The sequence below is a fragment of the Podarcis melisellensis genome (assembly GCF_964234715.1).
Source record: "Podarcis melisellensis genome assembly, chromosome: 4".
In the NCBI taxonomy this organism is placed as follows: Eukaryota; Metazoa; Chordata; class Lepidosauria; order Squamata; family Lacertidae; genus Podarcis; species Podarcis melisellensis.
Window position 1 is genome coordinate 91116931 of NC_138531.1, and position 21567 is coordinate 91138497.

The window sequence follows — 21567 nt, forward strand, 5'->3', positions numbered from 1 at the left end:
AAAGGAGGACTTCATTCCTAAGGACATCTTTAGGAGTTGCAGGAGAAGCAGGAGACTGGAGAAGGGCAGGCAGGCATCTCAGATACGTGTAGAGGTCAAATGGAGTAATATGAAGAGTACTTTCATGATATCTGGACCAGGGAAATGTATGGGAAAGCTGTAGGGTGTGTCAAATCATGGAGCAAGAAAGTCAGATCGTATGTTCTGAGGATTTTTACAATGCCAGGGTTCTTGAAGAAGGTCCTCTGTGAAACCTGCCACTCCAGAGAAGTAAAGTGCAGTGGTCCCTCAGGTTACAAACGCTTTGGGTTACAAACACTTCAGGTTACAAACTCCGCTAACCCAGAAGTATTATCTCGGGTTGAGAACTTTGCCCCAGGATGAGAATGGAAATTGTGCGGCAGCAGCAGCAGTAGGAGGCCCCATTAGCGAAAGTGCACTTCAGGTTAAGAACAGTTTCGAGTTAAGAACAGACCTCCGGAACAAATTAAGTTTGTAACCCGAGGTACTACTATAAAGAGTAAGGCTGCTCATTCAAAGCACATCCCCCTCCCTCTACGAATCCTGGGCACTGCAGTTTACTCCTCACAGAGTAACAATTCCCCCAGAATTTTTTGATTCAGCCATTATACAAACATCTTTTCTTTAAAAGGTGATGAAGTTAAACTAGAGAGTAGGTTAACACATACATGTAAGAGCCTAAATGCTTACACCAAAGGTCTAACTAGCCCCACATCCTGTTTCCCAGAATGGAAGTCCACAGCCAGGAGATGAGGCCAAGACCCCTCTCAGGCAGCTGTTTCCCCAGCGACCGCAATCCAAAGACATGCTGCCTCTAGTCCTGAAGGCTGCATATAGCTATCATGATAAGTAGCCATGGATAAACCCCTTTTTAAAAATTAAAAAAACCTTTAAGTCAGTAACCATCACATCATGAGATAGCAGAATTCATCATTTAACCATGTGTTGTGTGAAGAGGTCACACAACTCCATACAGATTCTGCACAAGAACAAGCAGAACACAAAAGCACTAATTTATTCCGGTGGGAATTCCTGGCAGTCTTATGAAGTTGTGGCTATTTGGCAAGGAGGCAAGAAAGCAAGGATGCCAGGAAAGACTAATAATGAGTGGCACTAGGCATCTGTCCCTTCTATTTGTATGAAGCAGGGTCACAAACCTGAGAAAGACAGGCATGGAGAGATTAAGTGGTGACAGCTTCAAGCGCTGGGAGGAGCAACAGTATAAACACAGCAGAGGGCTGGCAACCATTACGTTTACAGTTCTTGCTAAGGATACATTAAGAGCAGAGGGATGAGGACTAGGAGTAATGGAGAATACCTGGACCTATACAACACAGAATTCTCATCCTCTAGAAAAACTTCCTGAAAACAACAGAATCTTAACAGCAACTAGCTGAGCATTTTCACTCATGTATGTATAAACCAGCAACCCTAAACAAAACCACCATGTATTTTTTCGAGTATACTACCTACCCACACCGCAAACTCTTAATAATATTAATTTTATTATTTGTACCTGCCCATCTGACAGCTGCATACGACAAAATATATTCTCAACTTGGCTCCATGCAACTGGCTCCCACCTTCTGTAAAAGAGTGGAAGCAAGTAAAGGATATATGAACACATACCTGCTCTTCCTTTCAATAAGAATAGCCACGTAAGAAGCTGGCAAAGCAGCGCCAAAACCAGGAGTCCAAAAATAAAATTTTCCAAGTATCCTCCTGAGAAAATAAAATGTGCAATATTTGTTATTCTGCATGCTAAAGCATAAAGAAACATTTTTGGGTTAATACACAGCATCTAATAAAAGAGTACATCTGTTCATATACAGTGGCTTAGATCCAGAGTAATTCCATTCATAGGAAACCCCCACAGGGGGAGGTAATTTTCACCAATTCCTCTTCCTTCAGCCCTCTGTACCTCCCAGAAGTGTGCTCCACAGTGTTGGGGTACTCTCCGGGAGAGTGTGGAAGGGGGCACAGGGGATTTAATGGAGAACCAGCAAAAATTGCTTCTTCCTTCCTCCTTTCAGGAGGAGCTGTTTGCAAAACAAAAACTCTGGATGCAGCCCAGTATGACAGATACAAAGGCTGCATCAGGCAAAAAGCAGCCCATTGCCATCTCATGTTTCTTCTTAACAAGAACATCAAAGAACCTCATAAAATTTCATTCTTGTAACACCCAAGGTAGAACATCAATTTTACATCCAATATATTTCAAAGGATTACTTTGTTACAAGGCACTAACGTCTACAGTGGTGCCTCGCAAGACGAAATTAATCCGTTCCGTGAGGCTCTTCGTATAGCGGTTTTTTCGTCTTGCGAAGCAAGCCCATTGACAGCTTAGCGGATTAGCGCTACAGCTGTCAAGCGGCTTCCAGCGATCAGCTGTTAAGCGGCTTATCAGCGGAACAGCTGATAAGCGGCTTAGCGGCTTAAGAAAAGGGCGAAAAAAGCGAAAAAAACCCGTGGGGGGATGCAAGATTTTTTTCGTCTTGCGAAGCAACCCCATAGGGGAATTCGTTTTACGAAGCGCCTCCAAAACGGAAAACCCTTTCGTCTAGCGGGTTTTTCGTCTTGCGAGGCGTTCGTCTTGCGGGGCACCACTGTATTTTCCCAGTGACAAAATATATTTGTTATCGCAGGACAAGCTGTAGGCTGGTTCAGCCTATGCCGAAAATGTTTACTAGTGCCCAATAAAAAGGAGATACTTAAAAGATGCTTGTTTAAACATTAAAAGACTGAAATGGCTAGAGTCCTGTATTTCTTTGAAACTCCTTCCTTGTCATTTCCCAGAAGCATCAATACTACCTTCTGGGTATTCTTACCAGCCGGGAAGGACAGCACAAAAAGAGGCACTTTAGCTGACTTCCCTCTACCTATGTCTTTCCCCTCCTCTAGAGTGCAAAGCATGTCAATTTGGTCAGGTTTCTGGTGACAAGGGTTAAGATTTTAACATATGTTTTGTGTGGTCTGTTTTCTATTTAGATATTTTATTTGTGCACATACTGCAACTGCTTTGTGTCCTTGGAATAGGGTGGTTTCAAGTTCAAATCAATAGGTAAATTACATTTCCAATGCACTCACAGAATTTTATACCACTGACTTGTTATGCACTTATTTTCATTTTTTAGAGTGGGAGTGACTGCCTGGGACAAGAAAGAGTTAGAATCATAGAATTGTAGAGTTGTGGAAGGAACCCCGAGAGTCATGTAGTCTAACCCCTCCAATACAGGAATGTCAACTAAATCATATATGACAGAAGGCCATCCAACCTCTGCTTAAAAACCTCCAAGGAAGGAATGTCAACCAGACAACCAAGCAAGCTGTGAAACTTCACAAAACTTGTTTCCCCCCACTTTTAGCTCATGAATGACAAACGTAGGCACATGCAAGCAACATTTGTGGGCTGGGGAATTATTCTGAATTTCTTAACAAAGTTTCTCTGGGCAATGCAACTATCATGATGTTCTTAGGAAGAACCCAAAGATGAGTTTCTACTATGTTGTCCAGTTTCACACCTTGAACTATAGAAGTGGCAGCTGTCACTCCAAGAAACAAAGATAAATTTGCACAGCTTGGGAAACACAACTGCCAATATCAGAGGAAAACCTTTTCCCTGTCTAACTCTCTAAAACTAACCATTTTCAGGTTGATGTGTAAGGACTGGCAGCCCATTCTCTATCTTTCACGTGGAACTGCCCCCCTGAATGGAAAGAGGCAAATCTAGAACAGTGACTCATGCCAAGATGGAGCAGGCAGCCTTCTCTGGAGGCATGATGTTCTCATGCATGTTTGCACTGTGGTCAATTAAGTGGCCCATATGCAACCAAGACAGATACACATCAGAATGACCAACCTATGGTCCCCCACTATGGTTGGAATGAAAGTTATTTGGGCTTACATTTCTTTATTTTATTCTTACAGCACATTAGCAGCTCTAACAACATATTAAAGAATCTGGGGTGCCTTTGTTATTAGTGGTTAGATAATGTCAGAAAGAGGAAAGAAGCATGATTGCTATACTTTGCACTGATTATTGTCCTTCCCCCTTCCCTCTAATGACCACACTGTGTTCCAAAATGTTAACAGTTGAAGTGGCAAATATGTTTGCATGGAAAGGAAGAAATAACACAACAAAAAACTTCTCAAGCTCACTATGCCCTAGAGAACAAAACAAGATTGTGTACTTGGTAAATATTTCATTGTAAGCTGCTGATCTGTGCAAATGAAAGAGTTAAGAGACATTTCCTGAACAGAAAAACGGGCTTGTTTTCATAATCCCACAGGATGACCCCTGATGGCAACTAAGCACTTTTTAGCTAGCAAAGAGGAAACAGCACTTGTCTGCCATCTCCAGAATAGCGAAAATATGTGAATGTAAGCTCAGCAAATAAGCCCTAGGGATGGGGTGGGATAGCAATCTAAACATAATAAATAATGATGGGAGGGTTACATTTTAGCAGATACATTAATCTTGTTCCCAAAATAGCTGTAGTCTCATTTTTTAAAAAACCCCACATAGAGAATTAGGACAAAACATGTCAGCCAGGGGTCTAAGGACCACTGGGATGCTGCACCTAAAGAGATGACCAACCTAGCCCTACCCATCAGCCACAGAAGGAGCAAGAATTTTCTAACCACTATCAGCATGCTTTTTTCTTTCTTCCTCCCAATCACTTTTTCTTTTGTGTTACAGGTATGTGCATTAGATTGTAAGCCTAAAGGCAGGGACAGTCTTATTATTGGCATGTGTATGCCAATCTACGAATCTTTTTTGCAGCTGAAGAATAAGGTAAGAATTTTTCAAATAAATTCATTCCACAAGTCAACATTAATTACAGAAAATGCTATTTAAAGAGGTAAAATGAAGTTAAACCAACCTTAAAATGCAGAAAAATGCAATATACAAACTTCCATTTGCTGTCAGAAAGGATGTTGATTGTAGGATCTCAGGGAGGAGTTTGTGCAAATAATAATCTAGTTTTCGTTTCCGGAGAATTGCAGCAATCTGAAAGAGATAAGCCAAGTTTATTTATGTATTACATTTTTTATTTCACTGTTCTGCCAATGAGCTGACATTGGCATACATGGAAATCATACTCTAAGAATGAGATTTGAATTAAACCCCTAACCAATTCATGAACTTTGGCTAACAAAGTGAGTATTTTTGTAGAACTTATTGCAGCTGTTAAATGACTTCTTCCAGACCAGAATGTATCAGGCATTCCAAAACTGTGATCATACGGGGAACATTTTAGCCAGACACAAGTTTAAAAGTTTAGCTACTGCATTGTTGTTGTTTAATCGTTTAGTTGTGTCTGACTCTTTGTGACCCCATGGACCAGAGCACGCCAGGCACTCCTGTCTTCCACTGCCTCCCGCAGTTTGGGCAAACTCATGCTGGTAGTTTCGAGAACACTGTCCAACCATCTCGTCCTCTGTCGTCCCCTTCTTGTGCCCTCAAACTTTCCTAACATCAGGGTCTTTTCCAGGGAGTCTTCTCTTCTCATGAGGTAGCCAAAGTATTGGAGCCTCAGCTTCACGATCTATACTTCCAGTGAGCACTCAGGGCTGATTTCCTACAGAATAGATCAGTTTGATCTTCTTGCAGTCCATGGGACTCTCAAGAGTCTCCTCCAGCACCACAATTCAAAAGCATCTATTCTTTGGCGATCAGCCTTCCTTATGGTCCATCTCTCACTTCCATACATCACTACTGGGAAAACCATAGCTTTAACTATACGGACCTTTGTTGGCAAGGTGATGTCTCTGCTTTTTAAGATGCTGTCTAGGTTTGTCATTGCTTTTCTCCCAAGAAGCAAGCGCCTTTTAATTTGTGGCAGCTGACACCATCTGCAGTGATCATGGAAACCAAGAAAGTAAAATTTCTCACTGCCTCCATTTCTTCCCCCTCTATTTGCCAGGAGGTGATGAGACCAGTGGCCATGATCTTCATTTTTTTTTGTTGTTGAGCTTCAGACCATATTTTGCGCTCTCCTCTTTCACCATCAGTAAAAGGTTCTTTAATTCCTCCTCACTTTCTGCCATCAAGGTTGTGTCATCTGAGGTTGTTGATATTTCTTTCAGCAATCTTAATTCCGGCTTGGGGTTCATCCAGTCCAGCCTTTCACATGATGAATTCTGCATATAAGTTAAATAAGCAGGGAGACAATATACAGCCTTGTCGTACTCCTTTCCCAATTTTGAACCAATCAGTTGTTCCATATCCAGTTCTAACTGTAGCTTTTTGTCCTACATAAAGATTTCTCAGGAGACAGTTGACGTGATCAGGCACTCCCATTTCTTTAAGAACTTGCCATAGTTTGCTGTGGTCGACACAATCAAAGGCTTTTGCATAGTCAATGAAGGAGAAGTAGATGTTTTTCTGGAACTCTCTAACTTTCTGCATAATCCAGCGCATGTTTGCAATTTGGTCTCTGGTTCCTCTGGCCCTTCGAAATCCAGCATGCAGCTACTGCATAGAACATACTAATTAATTACTGGACAAAGTATTTGTGCTCCAGTTTTAAGAATCATCTTTAAATTCCCACTGGGAAGTTTATACTAGTTTCAACTGCCTTTGCAAGGAACTTACAATATAATGGGTTAGAGTCATTGAATCATAGAGTTGGATTAAAGGGAACAAACTTTTCAGTCTTTTGATATTGTAATCCTATGCACACTTACTTGGAAGCAATCCTTAACTATGTCAATAGGACTTACTTCTGAGAAAGCAAGCGTGGGTATTTACTTTGAAAGTACTTTCACTAGTGGGGTAAAGGAGGTCTCTATCCACTAATGGGTTAATCCCTCCCTCCAGTTTTTAATGACTATCCCAGTCCTGCTGGCCCCTTCCCAGTTTTCATCCACAGCCAAGCCACTAGTAGACAGATATCAAGGAGGTGAGACTTCAACAAAAAACCAGCAATTCAGAGCCTGCCAGAATCACACATACATAACTCAAAAAGGTCCCAAACGAGCTTAGATTCAACAGTGCAGCGAGTATACTTCTCATGAGTATACATATGAAAGTATAACACTGGCAAGCAGGGGGAGCTCTGGATGCCTCATTCACTCTATCCCAGAAAGAATGCACTTTCACCCAAATTATCTTTGACATTCAGCCATTAATGGGATGTACCTTAGTTTAGTTCCTATAGAGCAGGAATATACTGTCAGTGTTGAAATCTAAGAGAGGCGAGCATTTGCTGGAATGCTCTCCTACTGAAGGTCGCCTCTACAGAAGCAAATAATCCCAGTTTGTAGCTGGGTCTAGTGAAAGGAGACAGACTTCCATGTAGATGCCCTTCAGATCTCAGCAGGTGGGAAGTTAATGGAGAATGCTGCACACACAACTGAAGATCTAATGGGGTGTGCTATGATGTGGGGAGGCTTAGAGAGATGGGGTGTGTTATAGGCTTGATGGATGCATAGTCTGAGTCAGGAAGCGGCGGTGCAAAAGGACTTTGTAACCTAGAGCAGTGTTTCCCAACCTTGGGTCTCTAGCTGTTTTTTTTGAACTACAACTCCCATCATCCCTACCTAGCAAGACCAGTGGCCAGGGATGATGGGAATTGTAGTCCAAAAACAGCTAGAGAATCAAGATTGGGAAACACTGACCTAGAGATCTAGGGTGAAAGAACACAGAGAGGAAACATGTCTGACAGAGCTCTTACAGCACAGTCTCCACAGTCTGGGCGTTCTTGAAAGAATGTGAAGGCTGGGGATGAAAGGAAGTAGAATCAGCTTCTGTGATCCATGGAAGATGGAGAGCACCTTCTATCTGAATGTCATGTCAAGACGCAGTATATAATGATATCCATTTTTAGCATGCACACAAAAATCTCTCTTTAAAAACTATTGGGGGGGAATCTCCATCTTCTCACCCATGTATTCTTCAGTGATATCTGAAATTACCATATGTTTATCAAATGATGGGGGGGGGGGGAACAGCAGCACTTGGGAAGAAACCCCAGTTTTATCAAAGAAACCTAGCTTCAACCTATTAATTCAACAATATTAATTCTTCTTAATGCATCTTGCTTTCAAGAAAACATCTTGGTTCTTTCATGAAAGACGCCACCTACATGCATAGCCACAGAAGAGACACTCCTTTGTGGTGTGATCCTAAATAGTGTACAGCACTTCCTTAACAGTGAAGCAATACAGTACTTGTAAGTCTCTTTCGCCCAACTGGCATCCTCCCTCCTGCCTAAGAGCTGAGAGAGACTCACAAGCAGTCTCACCCCACATTGCTCTGTCTTTCTCCTTCTCCCATGGCAAACCTCTTCTGTTTGATCCTCCTTCTGCTACCCTAACCACAGGTCCCTATTTCTATTGACTATTTCTCAATTAATTCTCCTTTTTCTCTAAATCCCATACATTTTCTCTCTCTCCACCCCCATCTCCACTACTCAACCTCTCTTTTCACACCCACAGATTTCTCCACTCCATGCTACCCCTTCTCCCCAACCCTACCCTGCCCCAGTAATCCACAGAGTGAAAAAGTGTCAGAGGCACAGTGAGATTTCCAATGGGGCTAGATTCAGCAAAAAGACCATGTGCCTCCAACTCTAGGGAGATAAGGGATAATACTCCCATTCTCACTTGTACCTGTCAGGCTTCAAGGTTCCCGCAAAAAGTAGAAAAGGAACATTGTGAACTCCTCCTGAAGAACAGTCAGGCAAAGGAATCAGTTTGTGGGCCTGGTATTGAATTGGCTTGCTCTCTAGCTCACACTGTAATAGTCTTTAAAAAAACACAACTAAGAACACTTTGAGACATGCTGCTTTTCTTCAGAGTACACATCACAATCCAACAGTTAAATGTGTTTATGGACACAATTCAATGCATGTTTACTCAGAAGTAAATCCCACTAAGTTCAAAGGGATTAACTGCTAACTGCACCAAACTCTTTGCTATTTCATAACGAACAGCCTGTCGCAAACTAATTAAATGTTTGCAAGACACCAAAAGTGATAGCAAATCCAGCTTGTAGATACAGAAATCTAAACATGGACTAATTACAACAGCCAAATACATTCGAAAATGAATTAATTATTATCCTTCAAAAGCAAAAACAACAACACAATCTAATCTAATGGCCAATTTCATCTGGTACTGACCAGCAGTGGCTCAGTCCTCAACAGAAGTCTTTCCCAGCCCTGACACCTTACATCCTTTTACCCAAAGATGTCAAGGACTGAACTTTAGATCCTCTGTCTGCAAAGCCAGATCCTTTCCCCCTTCATCTTTCAACCTTCATGTATGCCTACCACTATTTGACCTGCCAAAAAATTTGTTAGACCCAAACTCTGCTTGTATGAGCAAATGCACTGGGGCCACAGCTCAGTGGTAGAGCATATGATGTTTTGCATGAAAAATATCCAAGATGCAGTCCCTTGCACCTTCAGTTAAAAAGATTAGGTAGCAGGTTGGGGAAGAACTCTGCCTGAGATCTTGGAGAGCCACTTGGACTAAATATTGGGCTGGGCTGATAAGTTTGATCTGAAAGCATCCTTCTGCATTCCCCAACTTCCTAAACTCAAAATCTTAACCAGGATCACACATCAACTCTAGCAGTAATGACAAGCTCCCCCCATCTGAACCCCTGGCCACCAGCAGCCAGTCAGCATGGACAATACTAAACTAGATGGACCAATGATCTGACTTGATGTGGGTCAGCTTCCAACAGTAGCCAAACAACTGCACTGCATGCAGAAGATCCCAGGTCCAATCCCCAGCATTTCCATGTAGTCCTGGGAATGTCCCTCCAGAACCATAGAGTTAGGAGGAATCCTGAGGGTCATCTAGCCCAACAACCAGCAATGCAGGAATCTCAACTAAAGCATCCATGACAGGTGGCCATCCAACCTCTGCTTAGAAACCTCCAAGGAAGGAGCATCCACTACCTCTGGTCCATCCCACTGTCAAACAGCTCTTACAGTGAGAAAGCTGGATGGAGTGGTCTGATTCATCAAATGTTTGACTCCCAGTAGTATCCTTTTTCCCTCCCCCTTTGCCCCTTTCCGGCCTTCAAATGACACCCTACCCAGCAATTGCCACACAACCTTTTCAATAACCCATTTTAATACCTTCCCACCCCAAATGCCACCTACCTACCCTTCTTCTCCCCCTCCCTCAATCGCCACCAGTCTGACAAAGAACAATAATATCCTCTCTATAGATCTATATATACCTATACAGTATATCTTCGCTGCTTCTCACCCCAACATCGCCACCAGTCTTTCATCCCCATCCCTCTCCAAGGGACCTTTTGAATACCCTCCCTACAGATATATAAAGGTAAAGGGATGCCTGACCCTTAGGTCCAGTTGTGGATGACTCTGGGGTTGCAGCGCTCATCTCGCTTTAATGGCCGAGGGAGCCGGTGTACAGCTTCCGGGTCATGTGGCCAACATGACTAAGCCACTTCTGGTGAACCAGAGCAGCGCACAGAAATGCCGTTTACCTTCCCCCCGGAGTGGTACCTATTTATCTACTTGCACTTTGATGTGCTTTCGAACTGCTAGGTTGGCAGGAGCAGGGACCGAGCAACGGGAGCTCACCCCGTCGTGGGGATTCGAACCGCCGACCTTCTGATCAGCAAGTTCTAGGCTCTGTGGTTTAACCTACAGTGCATACCTACAAATGCTTCCTGCTGCTTCTTCCCCCTTCCCACCATTGCCGCCTACCTGTCTTCCATCCCCATTCCTCTCCAAGGGGCCATTTGAACACCCCCTCCCTATATACCTATACCTATCATTTCCCCCTTCACCACCCCACCATTGCCACCAGCCTGCCATACCCCACTCCTCTTCAGGAACCCACTCTAACGCCTCCCACACCCCAAAGGGCACCGTCCCACCTCCATACCATACCAGGGGTGCCAAATTGAATACTGTATGGGGGGGGGGACAAGCAATCCCTGCCCCGCATAATCGATGCCAAGGCGTGGGGCGGGCAGACATATACACCATTTGAATGGCAATGCCCATCCACTTGGGGGGAGCCTCAAATCTTTTATCTGGCTCCCTTCATTTCCCCACCCCGGGGGGGGGGGTGGCAGGAGAAGAGGGGGGTGGGCCCTTCCTCACCAGGTAGAGGGTCCCGTAGATGCGGAGGGACTCGAGCAGCGCCCCCTGGGTGATGTCCGCGAAGGCCCGTCCGCAGCGGGGGTGCCAGGTGTGCCCGATCTCGTAGCAGCTGTGAGGGATGGACTTGCTCAGCGCCGCCATCTTGGCCCGCAGCCTCTCGCTCTCTCTCGCGGAGGGGGGGGGCTCGGGGGGAGGGGGAGGCCCCGAGCGCGTCACGGCCAATGCAGGAGAAAGGTCGCGCGGGGCGGCCCAAACCGCCGAGGTTACTCGCGGTCAACCGCCTCTCGCGCGCTCTGTGTATACGGCCGGGCCGAGGGGCGGTTTGCCGGCTCGGCTCGCGTGAGCCGCGGCAGCCAATCCGGAGGCGGCTTCTCGCCGCCGGGGCTGCGGATTGGGCGGAGTTGGCGCGAGCTTGAGAGGCACGAGCTCCTTCTCGCTCTTCTTCTTTTTTTTGTTACCCCCCCCCCCTCTCCGCTTCTCTCTCTTGTCATTTGGGCCACGCGGGCTGTCACTCAAGGGCTGCGATGATGCACGCTGGTGTTTTTGCAAAGGGGAGCAGCCGAGGAAGGAGCAAAGGTTGTCTGTGTGTCTTTAAATGCAGGCCCAGGGAAATGATTAAAAAACAAGGAGCATGTGGGTGTATATGCCTAGTACTTAATGCAAGCCCGTGCACAAAATAAAGAAATATATGTCCCCTTGGACTTAACCGTCAAGGGGCCCTTTAGTTTACCTTTACCTTGCAGTACAGTGGTACCTCGGGTTACAGACGCTTCAGGTTACAGACTCCGCTAACCCAAAAATAGTACCTCTGGTTAAGAACTTTGCTTCAGGATGAGAACAAAAATCAGGATGAGAACAGAAATTCAGGATAAGAACAGAAATCGTGCTTCGGCGGCAGCGGGAGGCCCCATTAGCTAAAGTGGTGCTTCAGGTTAAGAACAGTTTCAGGTTAAGAACGGACCTCCAGAACGAATTAAGTTCTTAACCCGAGGTACCACTGTACTTAATGCAAGCCCATGCAAAGAGGAAAGAAACGTGCCTTGAGGCTTGCATTGGTGGAAACTGGCAAGCAAAGCTGTTCTGGAAGGAAGGCTTTGAGGAAATCTGCTTGCGGATTGCATAAGCAAGCGCTTGGCTGCAGCTCCCCTTCGGCTTGAACGCGATGTCTGTGTCCTTCGCCCCCGCTTTGGGTAGGAGGGTTAAATAGTCATCCACTGTGCTTAACCTTTTCCCCCTTAAAGGAAGTACAGGAACCGCGTAAGCCTCCCCTGGATGGCAGGTACACCGCTGCTTGGCCGATTTGTGCCTGTCTTGAACTTCAGGCCATTGGTCCATTCGTAGGTTTGTGCCCTGGAGCATTGCACTGAAATGCTGCTTGGATTTTATCACTTGTTAGCCTCTCCCTTTCCAAGTTCTTATCCATATGCGTGTGCGCGCGCGCGCCAGTTGTAGCTGGCAACATTTTGAATTGGGACGGGGTGCATTTTTTAACCTTGCTGTTCTCATCGCAACAGCAGTTATTTAGGAAAGTGTGCCATTAGGCATGTGCAGAGTACCACCGTCTCCTTTCTACAGGAAATCAATTATTCTCTGCTTATCTATGGAGAGGGAAAGAGTTTCCCTGTAAGACAGCACAAGTATGATTTTCAGACAAAATTGACCTCTTATTTAGAAATTAAGCCATACCACATGGCGTAAGTTTTTGAATTCATGTATTGTTGACACCTGCACATTTGTTGGCAATAAACTAAGCACGCTAAAAAAATATTTTAAAATGTGGGGGAGACTTGCATGTGCTTTTCCTTCCCAAAAAGGAACACTCATTATCACTTCTCTAAAGTAAAGGAATGAAGTATTTGGACCAATAGACAAAAAAAATGATTTTTTTTCACTGGGACCAACACACAGCGGAGCACAACAGAACATATTTGCAATGTGTGGACAGTCTTGAAAATGGGAAGTAACAGTTTCTGCCCATGTGCAGAGTACATCACACCAGACTATTCATAATCATCCTCTGTTGTGTCTGAGATTTGGGAGAATGTCTTCCAGGTTTGGGAGAGGATGTGGACATCATTTCCCCCCTTTCAAGATATAGTCCCTGCTTGGGGAGGGGGCTTGTTAGATGCAGATCCACACATCTTTTCTGGGTGTCCTCAATACAGTGGTCCCTCGCAAGACGAAATTAATTCGTTCCGCAAGTCTTTTCGTCTTGCGAGTTTTTCGTCTTGCGAAGCATGGTTTCCCATAGGAATGCATTGAAAATCAATCAATGCGTTCCTATGGAAACCGCCTTCAGACCAGGTCCGGGGACAGTCTGTCCCCCGACCTCTTCTGAAGGCCGGCGGGGGGCGAAAGTCTTTGCTCCCCCCCCCCCGCCTGCCTTCAAAAGCCGTCGGGGAGAGCAGAGAATCGCAGCGCGTTTCTCTGCTCTCCCGGGAAGGCAGGCAGGGGGGAGCAAAGACTTTCGCCCCCCGCCGGCCTTCAGAAGAGGTCCAGGACCTCTTCTGAAGGCCGGTGGGGGGCGAAAGTCTTTGCTCCCCCCCCCCGCCTTCAAAAGCCGTCCAGGATAGCGGGAAGCGCTTCCCTGCTATCCCGGACCGCTTTTAAAATGCTGGTGGTGGGGAGCAAAGCCTTTCGGCCCCCGCCGGCCTTCCTGGACCTCTTCTGAAGGCCGGAGGGGGGGGAAGGCTTTGCTCCCCACCGCCAGCATTTAAAAGAGGTCCCCGGAGATTTCCCTATGGGCTTTCTTCTTGCGAAGCAAGCCCATGGGGAAAATCGTCTAGCGAAGCGACGCAAAAACCGAAAAACCCTTTCGTCTTGCGGGTTTTTCGTCTTGCGAGGCATTCATCTTGCGGGACACCACTGTAAATATCTACAACACAGAATGGTTGAATCTCTCATTATCAATGGAACAGGGTTCCCCAGTGCAAGAGCAACAAGTCTAAAGCCCCTTTCCCTGTTAGCTGCACTCCCAACACAAAAACACCACCAAGATATGTGGCACTCACACCACCACCTGCCAACAAACCATCATCAGATTTATTTGTAAGCCGCCATGCCATAAACATTATACTCCGAAAATGTTGACACTAGCAGTGGGAAGAGCACAATGCCTTGCAAAACCAACCATTGCAATAATCCTCCCTCCGGGATTGTTCCTAATGAAGAGCAGGTTGCAAATATAAATAAGTAAGAGTCTTGCGGCCCCTTAAATAAGAAATTGATTTTGGCATAATCTTGCTGCTCACTTCATCAGCTGCATGAAGTGCAATCCTGAGTTTGCAGGAATGTGTATACACATGGTTTGGGTGGGGTGAGAGAATTGTTAAAAAGGTTAGAGAGGAATCCAATGCAGAAAGTGTAGGAGCTAATACGGCATGTGGTCTGTTGTTTGGTTGCAAGTTGTTTTGTCCTTCGCTGAAAAGGAGAGCGTTTGGGAAGTCCTTGAGAAATGCAGATACCTAATTTAAGAAAATAAGAGAGGCCTGCTGAAAGGGGCTCAAAGTCCCATTTTGTTCATCATGCTGTTCTCAAAACGGCCAGCCATTCTCAACCTGTGGGTCCCCAGATGTTGTTGGACTACAACTCCCATCATCCTGGAGCTCTGGCCTTGCTAGCTAGGGGTGATGGGAGTTGCAGTTCAACAACATCTGGGGATCCACAGGTTGAGAATGGCTGCTAGCAGCACATAAGCGCAAACAACACTCTGCGCACCGGCAATTCCCAGCAAATGGGAATTTAATTGGCACAGGGTGTGGTTGCCAGGTTGAAACCATTTACTCACCAGGGAAGATTAAGAACATGAGAACCTGCTGGATCACACCAGTGGCTCATCTAGTCAAGCATCTTGTCCAGGCAGAGGCCAACCCAACCCAAGTGAGAAGTCCGAAAACAGGACCCAAGTGCAACAGCCTCTCTTCGCTGGTTGAACTGTCGGTGTTGCTGACATTATTACACTGACACTGAGGAAATTGGGGCAGTGTAACCTCCTGCTTTGGACGCGGGTGGCGCTGTGGGTTAAATCAGAGAGCCTAGGACTTGCCGATCAGAAGGTCGGTGGTTCGAATCCCCGTGACGGGGTGAGCTCCCATTGCTCGGTCCCTGCTCCTGCCAACCTAGCAGTTCGAAAGCACATCAAAGTGCAAGTAGATAAATAGGTACCGCTCCAGCGGGAAGGTAAACGGTGTTTCCGTGCCCTGCTCTGGTTTTCCAGAAGCGGCTTAGTTATGTTGGCCACATGACCCGGAAACTGTATGCCGGCTCCCTCGGCCAATAAAGCGAGATGAGTGCCGCAACCCCAGATTCAGCCAAGACTGGACCTAATGGTCAGGGGTCCCTTTACCTTTACCTTTAACCTCCTGCTTGCAACTGGCAAATGCCTACAGCTTACACCAGAAGATTTCCTTGGTGATTGCAATGATGCTGCCATTGCACACAGCAAGGGTGACTTATACACCTAGTCTTGGGGCATGTACAGAGTTCTGGCTGAACTGAGCTTCTTGGGTGCAGCATTCTGGGCTTCTGCCTCCAGGGACAAAGATGGATCATGGAGCATCCCCAGCCTGGGAACTACTTACCGGGGGTGGGAGGGGGGACAAAACCACAAATCCAGTCCATTACTGTGTGCCTTGATTCCTGTATTGCTAGGGGTTGGACTAGATGACCCTTGGGCTCCCTTCGAACTCTATGATTCTGTGTTGGTCCCACCACCTTCATCTGGTGATGGCACAAGACAGGGCCTTCTAGGTGGCTGCTCCCAAACTGTGGAACTCCCTTCCACAGGGCACTAGGCTGGGCCCCCCTCTGCTTTCCTTTCACAGCAAGTAAAGACCTTTTCATTCCATTCAGCCTTTGGCTATTAACTGGCTGTTGCGGCAAATTACAGGAATATGCGGAAATGGTGCAGTTGACCAGCAGACTGAGAGGCAATACAAGACAATCATTTACTCAAACATGGGATATGTATAAGAGTTACTTACAGAAATATAATAGTGGTATAATATCTATGGCAGCATTTGAATGACCCTTATTTAAAGTAATTGTTTGGAAATAAGGTTATGAGTACAAACTGTTGTAAGGAGGTATTAGAAAATACAGAAAGAGCAAGGTAATAATGTTAAGTACATTCAACAGTACAAATAAAGTTTACATCAAGAAACGATAGGAAGTCTATTTTATGTTAGTAGGAAAAAAAGAGATTGTATAAATTGAAACTAAGTTTAATATTTGTGAATCCACAGAAGAGTATTAGTACATGGCTATGTTCATTTTTGTCGAATTAAGAATGTGTATATTATGTACATTAGGTACATTATTTATGAATTTCAATACAGTGGTACCTTGAGTAAAGTACTTAATTCTTTCCGGAGGTCCGTTCTTAACCTGAAACTGTTCTTAACCTGAAGCACCACTTTAGCTTCCTGCTGCCGCCGCGCTGCTGCTGTGCGATTTCTGTTCTCATCCTGAAGCAAAGTTCTTAACCCAAGGTACTATTTCTGGGTTAGCGGAGTCTGTAACCTGAAGCGTCTGTAACCCAAGGTACCACTGTAAAGTTATGTTAAAAATAAAAATAAATGGCTGTTGCGGCAGGGTCTTCTGAGGTTGACTGTTGCGTTTGTGTGCCTTTAAATGGTTTTAAGTGTTTCCCGTGATGTCTTTTTAATAGGGCTACTTAATTTGTTTCAGATATTTATATTTATGGTGTGCCTTTAGTTGTATCTGTTTTAATTTATTCACTGAGCCACTTTGGATTCTGCAGTGGGAGAAAGGTGGCATATAGAATAAAATAAACACATTGCCTCCCACTGCAGTCAGCCAGCCCCAGTCCAGATTGGGAGTCCTGCCTTTGCAGTTTGCATTCATTGGAGGAGGCGGAAAGAATCCCCATTCAGATGGCATTCAGACGGAGGCAGTCTACACACTGAGTTTTCAAGCGATGTAAATGCACGTGTGGATCGGGTCCCTGAGTGGAGAAGTCCTACCCAGCCCATATCCTTGACATATGTGTAGCAGCACCTGCCTTCAGGGAGCTCTTAAGCGCAAAACTCCAGCTTCTGCTCCGAATTTGCTTGGAATTTATAGCATTAAGCACCAAAGACCTTTCACATTATTGGAAGGCAGTCTTTATGGCATGTGACTCTATAAGTTGTTTGTTCTTTTCTCTCCCCTTTTAAAAGCAAAATATGATCTCAAAATACCCTTGTGTCTACTGATATTTCAAGGTAAGGGAATTAACTGGAGCCGTTCCCATTTTCCAGATGTCATATTTCCAAAATAAATAAGGGGTGAATTGTTATTCACAGCAATATCCTGCAGTTTTGTAGAAAAACCTGGACTTTCTCCAACGATAAATGTGTATCCTTTCTTACAAAGATATTGTGAGTCCCTTCTCTCTCTCTCTCTCTCTCTCTCTCTCTCTCTCTCTCTCTCTCTCTCTCTCAGTTACTCATAACTATTCCCACTTTTTTTGGGGGGGGGAAGAAACCTCATAAAAGAAGCCAAAGGACTAAATCATTTACTTGGTTCTTTATCTGGTCCACCACATCCCGTTCCCACGTAGCAGAAGACACGTGAGCATATAGGTTTAGGAAATCTTATTTGGAGGCAAGGGAGCTTTTCTGTGCACAGATGGGCAATTTATCTGTGGAACTCATTGCTGTGAGATTTTGCAAAAAACCAGCTCAGGGAAGAGGAAGGCATGTAGGTCACATGAAACAACATAGCAAACATTGCTCCTTTTCTACCCCATGCCCCAGCAAATCTCTTGGTGTATGAAGGACTCCAGTCTGTGGTATTAATTACACCATACCTAAGCTCTATGACTGGATAATGCTGGCCCCAATTAGCTGCATATTCTTCTAAGTGAGTCCAGTTGTAAAAAACAAAAAACCTCTAGATATTGGTAGAAAGGCTATGCAAGACCCCATCTCCTTGACATTCAAGTTTTCTACATGCAGTATACCTGAGGGAGCGTCTCCACCCCCATCGTTCTGCCCAGACGCTGAGGTCCAGCGCCGAGGGCCTTCTGGCAGTTCCCTCACTGTGAGAAGCAAAGCTACAGGGAACCAGGCAGAGGGCCTTCTCGGTAGTGGCACCTGCCCTGTGGAACACCCTCCCATCAGATGTCAAAGAGATAAACAACTACCTGACATTTAGAAAACATCTAAGGGAAGTTTTTAATGTGTGACATTTTAATGTATCCTTAATCTTTGTTGGAAGCCGCCCAGAGTGGCTGGGGAAACCCAGCCAGATGGGTGGGGTACAAATAACAAATTTATTATTATTATTATTATTATTATTATTATTATTATTATTATTATTATTATTATTATTATGTTTTGAATGTATAAAAATTTGACCAAGTGAGCTCCTGCTTGCATTCTGAACTGGGGCAGCCCAGACCCAGATTTTCCACCTCGAAGAGAGCTATGACTCAACTTTGGCGAACACATTTTAAATCTTGAACAAAACTCTTGTATCTCAGTCTCTCAGTGTTAGTATGTACAAGTTTCCCAGGCTTCCACACACAAGACACATGCCCCAGAGATCTGTTTATGGGGCCAAAGTAACTAAGGAGCAGCGGATCTGGCAGTAAGTCCACCACACAGGACCCAAGTTACCACTTCCCATATTATTTTGGCTGCAGAAGCATCTCCCTGAAGAGTTAAAACATTCCTGTGAGAAATATTAAAAGCAAACATTAAAACTCACGTAGGCTCCTAACGTTTGCCATTCTTCTGGGCAGCCTTACAAGATGTTTTGATGCTCAGCTGATACAAATAAAGCTGTCTTATTCCTTTTTTAAAAAAATAAATAGTTTATTGGGAATTCTAACATGCATCAAAATAAATAGCGGCAGAATGTTGAAACGGATTGCTTTTCTGTTAAAACGTTTTGCAGAGAGCTCGAAACCTTGCTTTAAACGGCTCCATGAAAACGTCTTCGGCTGGTATGTGAAAGCCATGGGATTAAACCATATGGGTTCTTTCCAGACATTTGTCTGCACAAAGTTTGTGGGGAAGGTTATATGACATCTGCTGTTGGCTGAACATTCGTTCTGATTTGTTTGTGGAAAGGTTATACATTGGCTCTGTCTGCACTGTACATGGAAAGCAGCGTCGCACCACTTTAAACAGCCTTGGCTTCCTCCAGAGGATCCTGAGAGTGTTAGAAGACACCCCCATTCCTTAATTGTAGCTCTATGAGAGGAATCAGGGGTATCCTAACAAAGCTCAGCACCTTAAACAAATTATTGTTCCCACTGCAGTCCATGTGCTGGTAACCACCAGGCTAGATTACTGTACTGGGCTCTGTAAAGGGCTGCCCTTTTCTTGTTGCTTCAGAATCAGCTGGTGATTTTTAAGGACCACCTATGTGGATTTAAGGGACATGGGTGGCGCTGTGGGTTAAACGACAGAGCCTAGGACTTGCCGATCAGAAGGTCGGCAGTTCGAACCCCCGTGATGGGGTGAGCTCCCGTTGCTTGGTCCCAGCTCCTGCCAACCTGGCAGTTCGAAAGCACGTCAAAGTGCAAGTAGATAAATAGGTACTACTCCAGTGGGAAGGTAAACGGCATTTCTGTGCACTGCTCTGGTTCACCAGAAGCGGCTTAGTCATGCTGGCCACATGCTGGAAGTTGTACACCAGCTCCCTTGGCCAATAAAGCGAGACAAGTGCTGCAACCCCAGAGACGGCCACGAGTGGACCTAATAGTCAGGGGTCCCTTTACCTTTACCTATGTGAATTTAACGGTTGGGACATTGCAGGGAGACTTTTAGAACACCCTTGCCCAAGCTTTTCCTCTGCCTCGGTGCAAAGCAGTCAACACAATCTGTTGCAACAACACGCACGCCTTCAGAGGCAGTCCACCATTTCCCATTTGTTTTCCCCATTCTCAAAAACAAATGAAAATAATCTCTTATTTACCAAAGGAAGACTGAGAGTCGCACTGTATTCACTGTCTCTCTCAGCAAATACAATTATACCAAGACTTCCGATTGGCTTCAGGAACGTCCTGGCAGCCAATCAGAAGCCGTGCCAGACGTTCGGCTTCCGAAAATCGTTCAAAACCAGAATGTTCACTTCCGGGTTTTGATCATTCAGAAGCCGATTTGTTCGGGAGCCAAGGCGTTTGAGATCCAAGGTATGACTGTAGACAAACACTGCAATCCTAACTCTTGGTTACAATACAACGCTAGTGTATTTTAATTAACTGGTGTCTGTTTTTATGCATATTGTGTTGTTTTTATGATGTTAGCCACTCTGCCTCAGCTGGGCAGGGCGGGATACAAATAAAAATTTATTATTGTTGTTGTTGTTGTTGGTCACCTGAGAGCAAGCCTCACTGAATTCAATAGGAATTACTTCTGAGTAGACACTGAGTAGACAGTGTTTGTCAGCCAAAACCCCAAGTTCAGCTGAAAACCAGGAGTGTCACTCAAGCTGCATTGGGACTTAAAGCAAGTGGTCTTTGGTAACAACAGCTTGGTACACACTATATGGGCAAACCTCAGAGGGAAGGAACTGTAAACTTTCGTTGTTGTGCTCCAGGTGATTTTCACTGCTCCAGTGATGCAGAGCGACCATAAAAACCCAGCTAAACGAGCTGGTTGCACGGGCTGTAAAGGCGGCTTTGTTTCATTAAAATGATCGGAGCGTATCTGTGAATTAAAAGCAAGCTCTTTAAACACACTCACTGCATCCTGCAGCGAAAGCGTTGTGGATTGGTATGCTATGCTCAGTTGGAGCATGGTTTATATTAACTCTTCTATGGAAAGACGAGGAGCTCTGATTCCTGTAACGCAAGCAGGTGTGTGTTTTTTTCCATTCTCCTGGGAAGCATTTCGCTCCCTGTGGGCATGGAACTCGATTGGTTAAATCGACACATGGGATTACCAGCTTTTAAAAACTGGCTTGGTACTAGTGGCTTTAACTGTAACCTAGCAGAAGGGGTGGGGGATTAGGAGATGAAAAACATTTTCCAATGGTTTTGCACTTTCTACTACTCAAGGCACAGGTTGCTGTTGGAGAAACAAAAGCAAAACCATTAAAAAGTTGGCAACTCTTCATATGTAAGATTGTGGATTCCATACCCTCCAACATTTCTCCTATGAAAATAAAGGTAAAGGTAAAGGGGCCCCTGACTGTTAAGTACAGTCACGGATGACTCTGGGGTTGCTGCACTCATCTCGCTTTTTTTGTTGCTGTTTAGTCGTGTCCGACTCTTCGTGACCCCATGGACCAGAGCACGCCAGGCACTCCTGTCTTCCACTGCCTCCTGCAGTTTGGTCAAACTCATGCTGGTAGCTTCGAGAACACTGTCCAACCATCTCGTCCTCTGTCGTCCCCTTCTCCTTGTGCCCTCCATCTTTCCCAACATCAGGGTCTTTTCCAGGGAGTCTTCTCTTCTCACGAGATGGCCAAAGTATTGGAGCCTTAGCTTCAG

The 21567-nt window shown here is 45.1% G+C and overlaps 1 protein-coding gene and 1 long non-coding RNA gene across 2 annotated transcripts in view; one reads left to right on the forward strand and one right to left on the reverse strand.

Moving 5' to 3' along the window:
- TMEM135 (transmembrane protein 135) overlaps nt 1-11440 on the reverse strand; it is a 174888-nt gene extending 163448 nt beyond the window's left edge. The window contains exons 1-3 of the mRNA XM_081909969.1: nt 11121-11440; nt 4905-5032; nt 1651-1743 (exon numbers count right to left, since the gene is read on the reverse strand). Coding sequence (XP_081766095.1) covers nt 1651-1743; nt 4905-5032; nt 11121-11261 — 362 coding nt within the window. The 5' untranslated portion in view covers nt 11262-11440. The remainder of the gene's footprint in view (nt 1-1650; nt 1744-4904; nt 5033-11120) is intronic.
- The window catches only part of LOC309369432, an 86783-nt gene that overhangs the window by 30030 nt on the left and 35186 nt on the right, over nt 1-21567 (forward strand). The window lies entirely within an intron of this gene.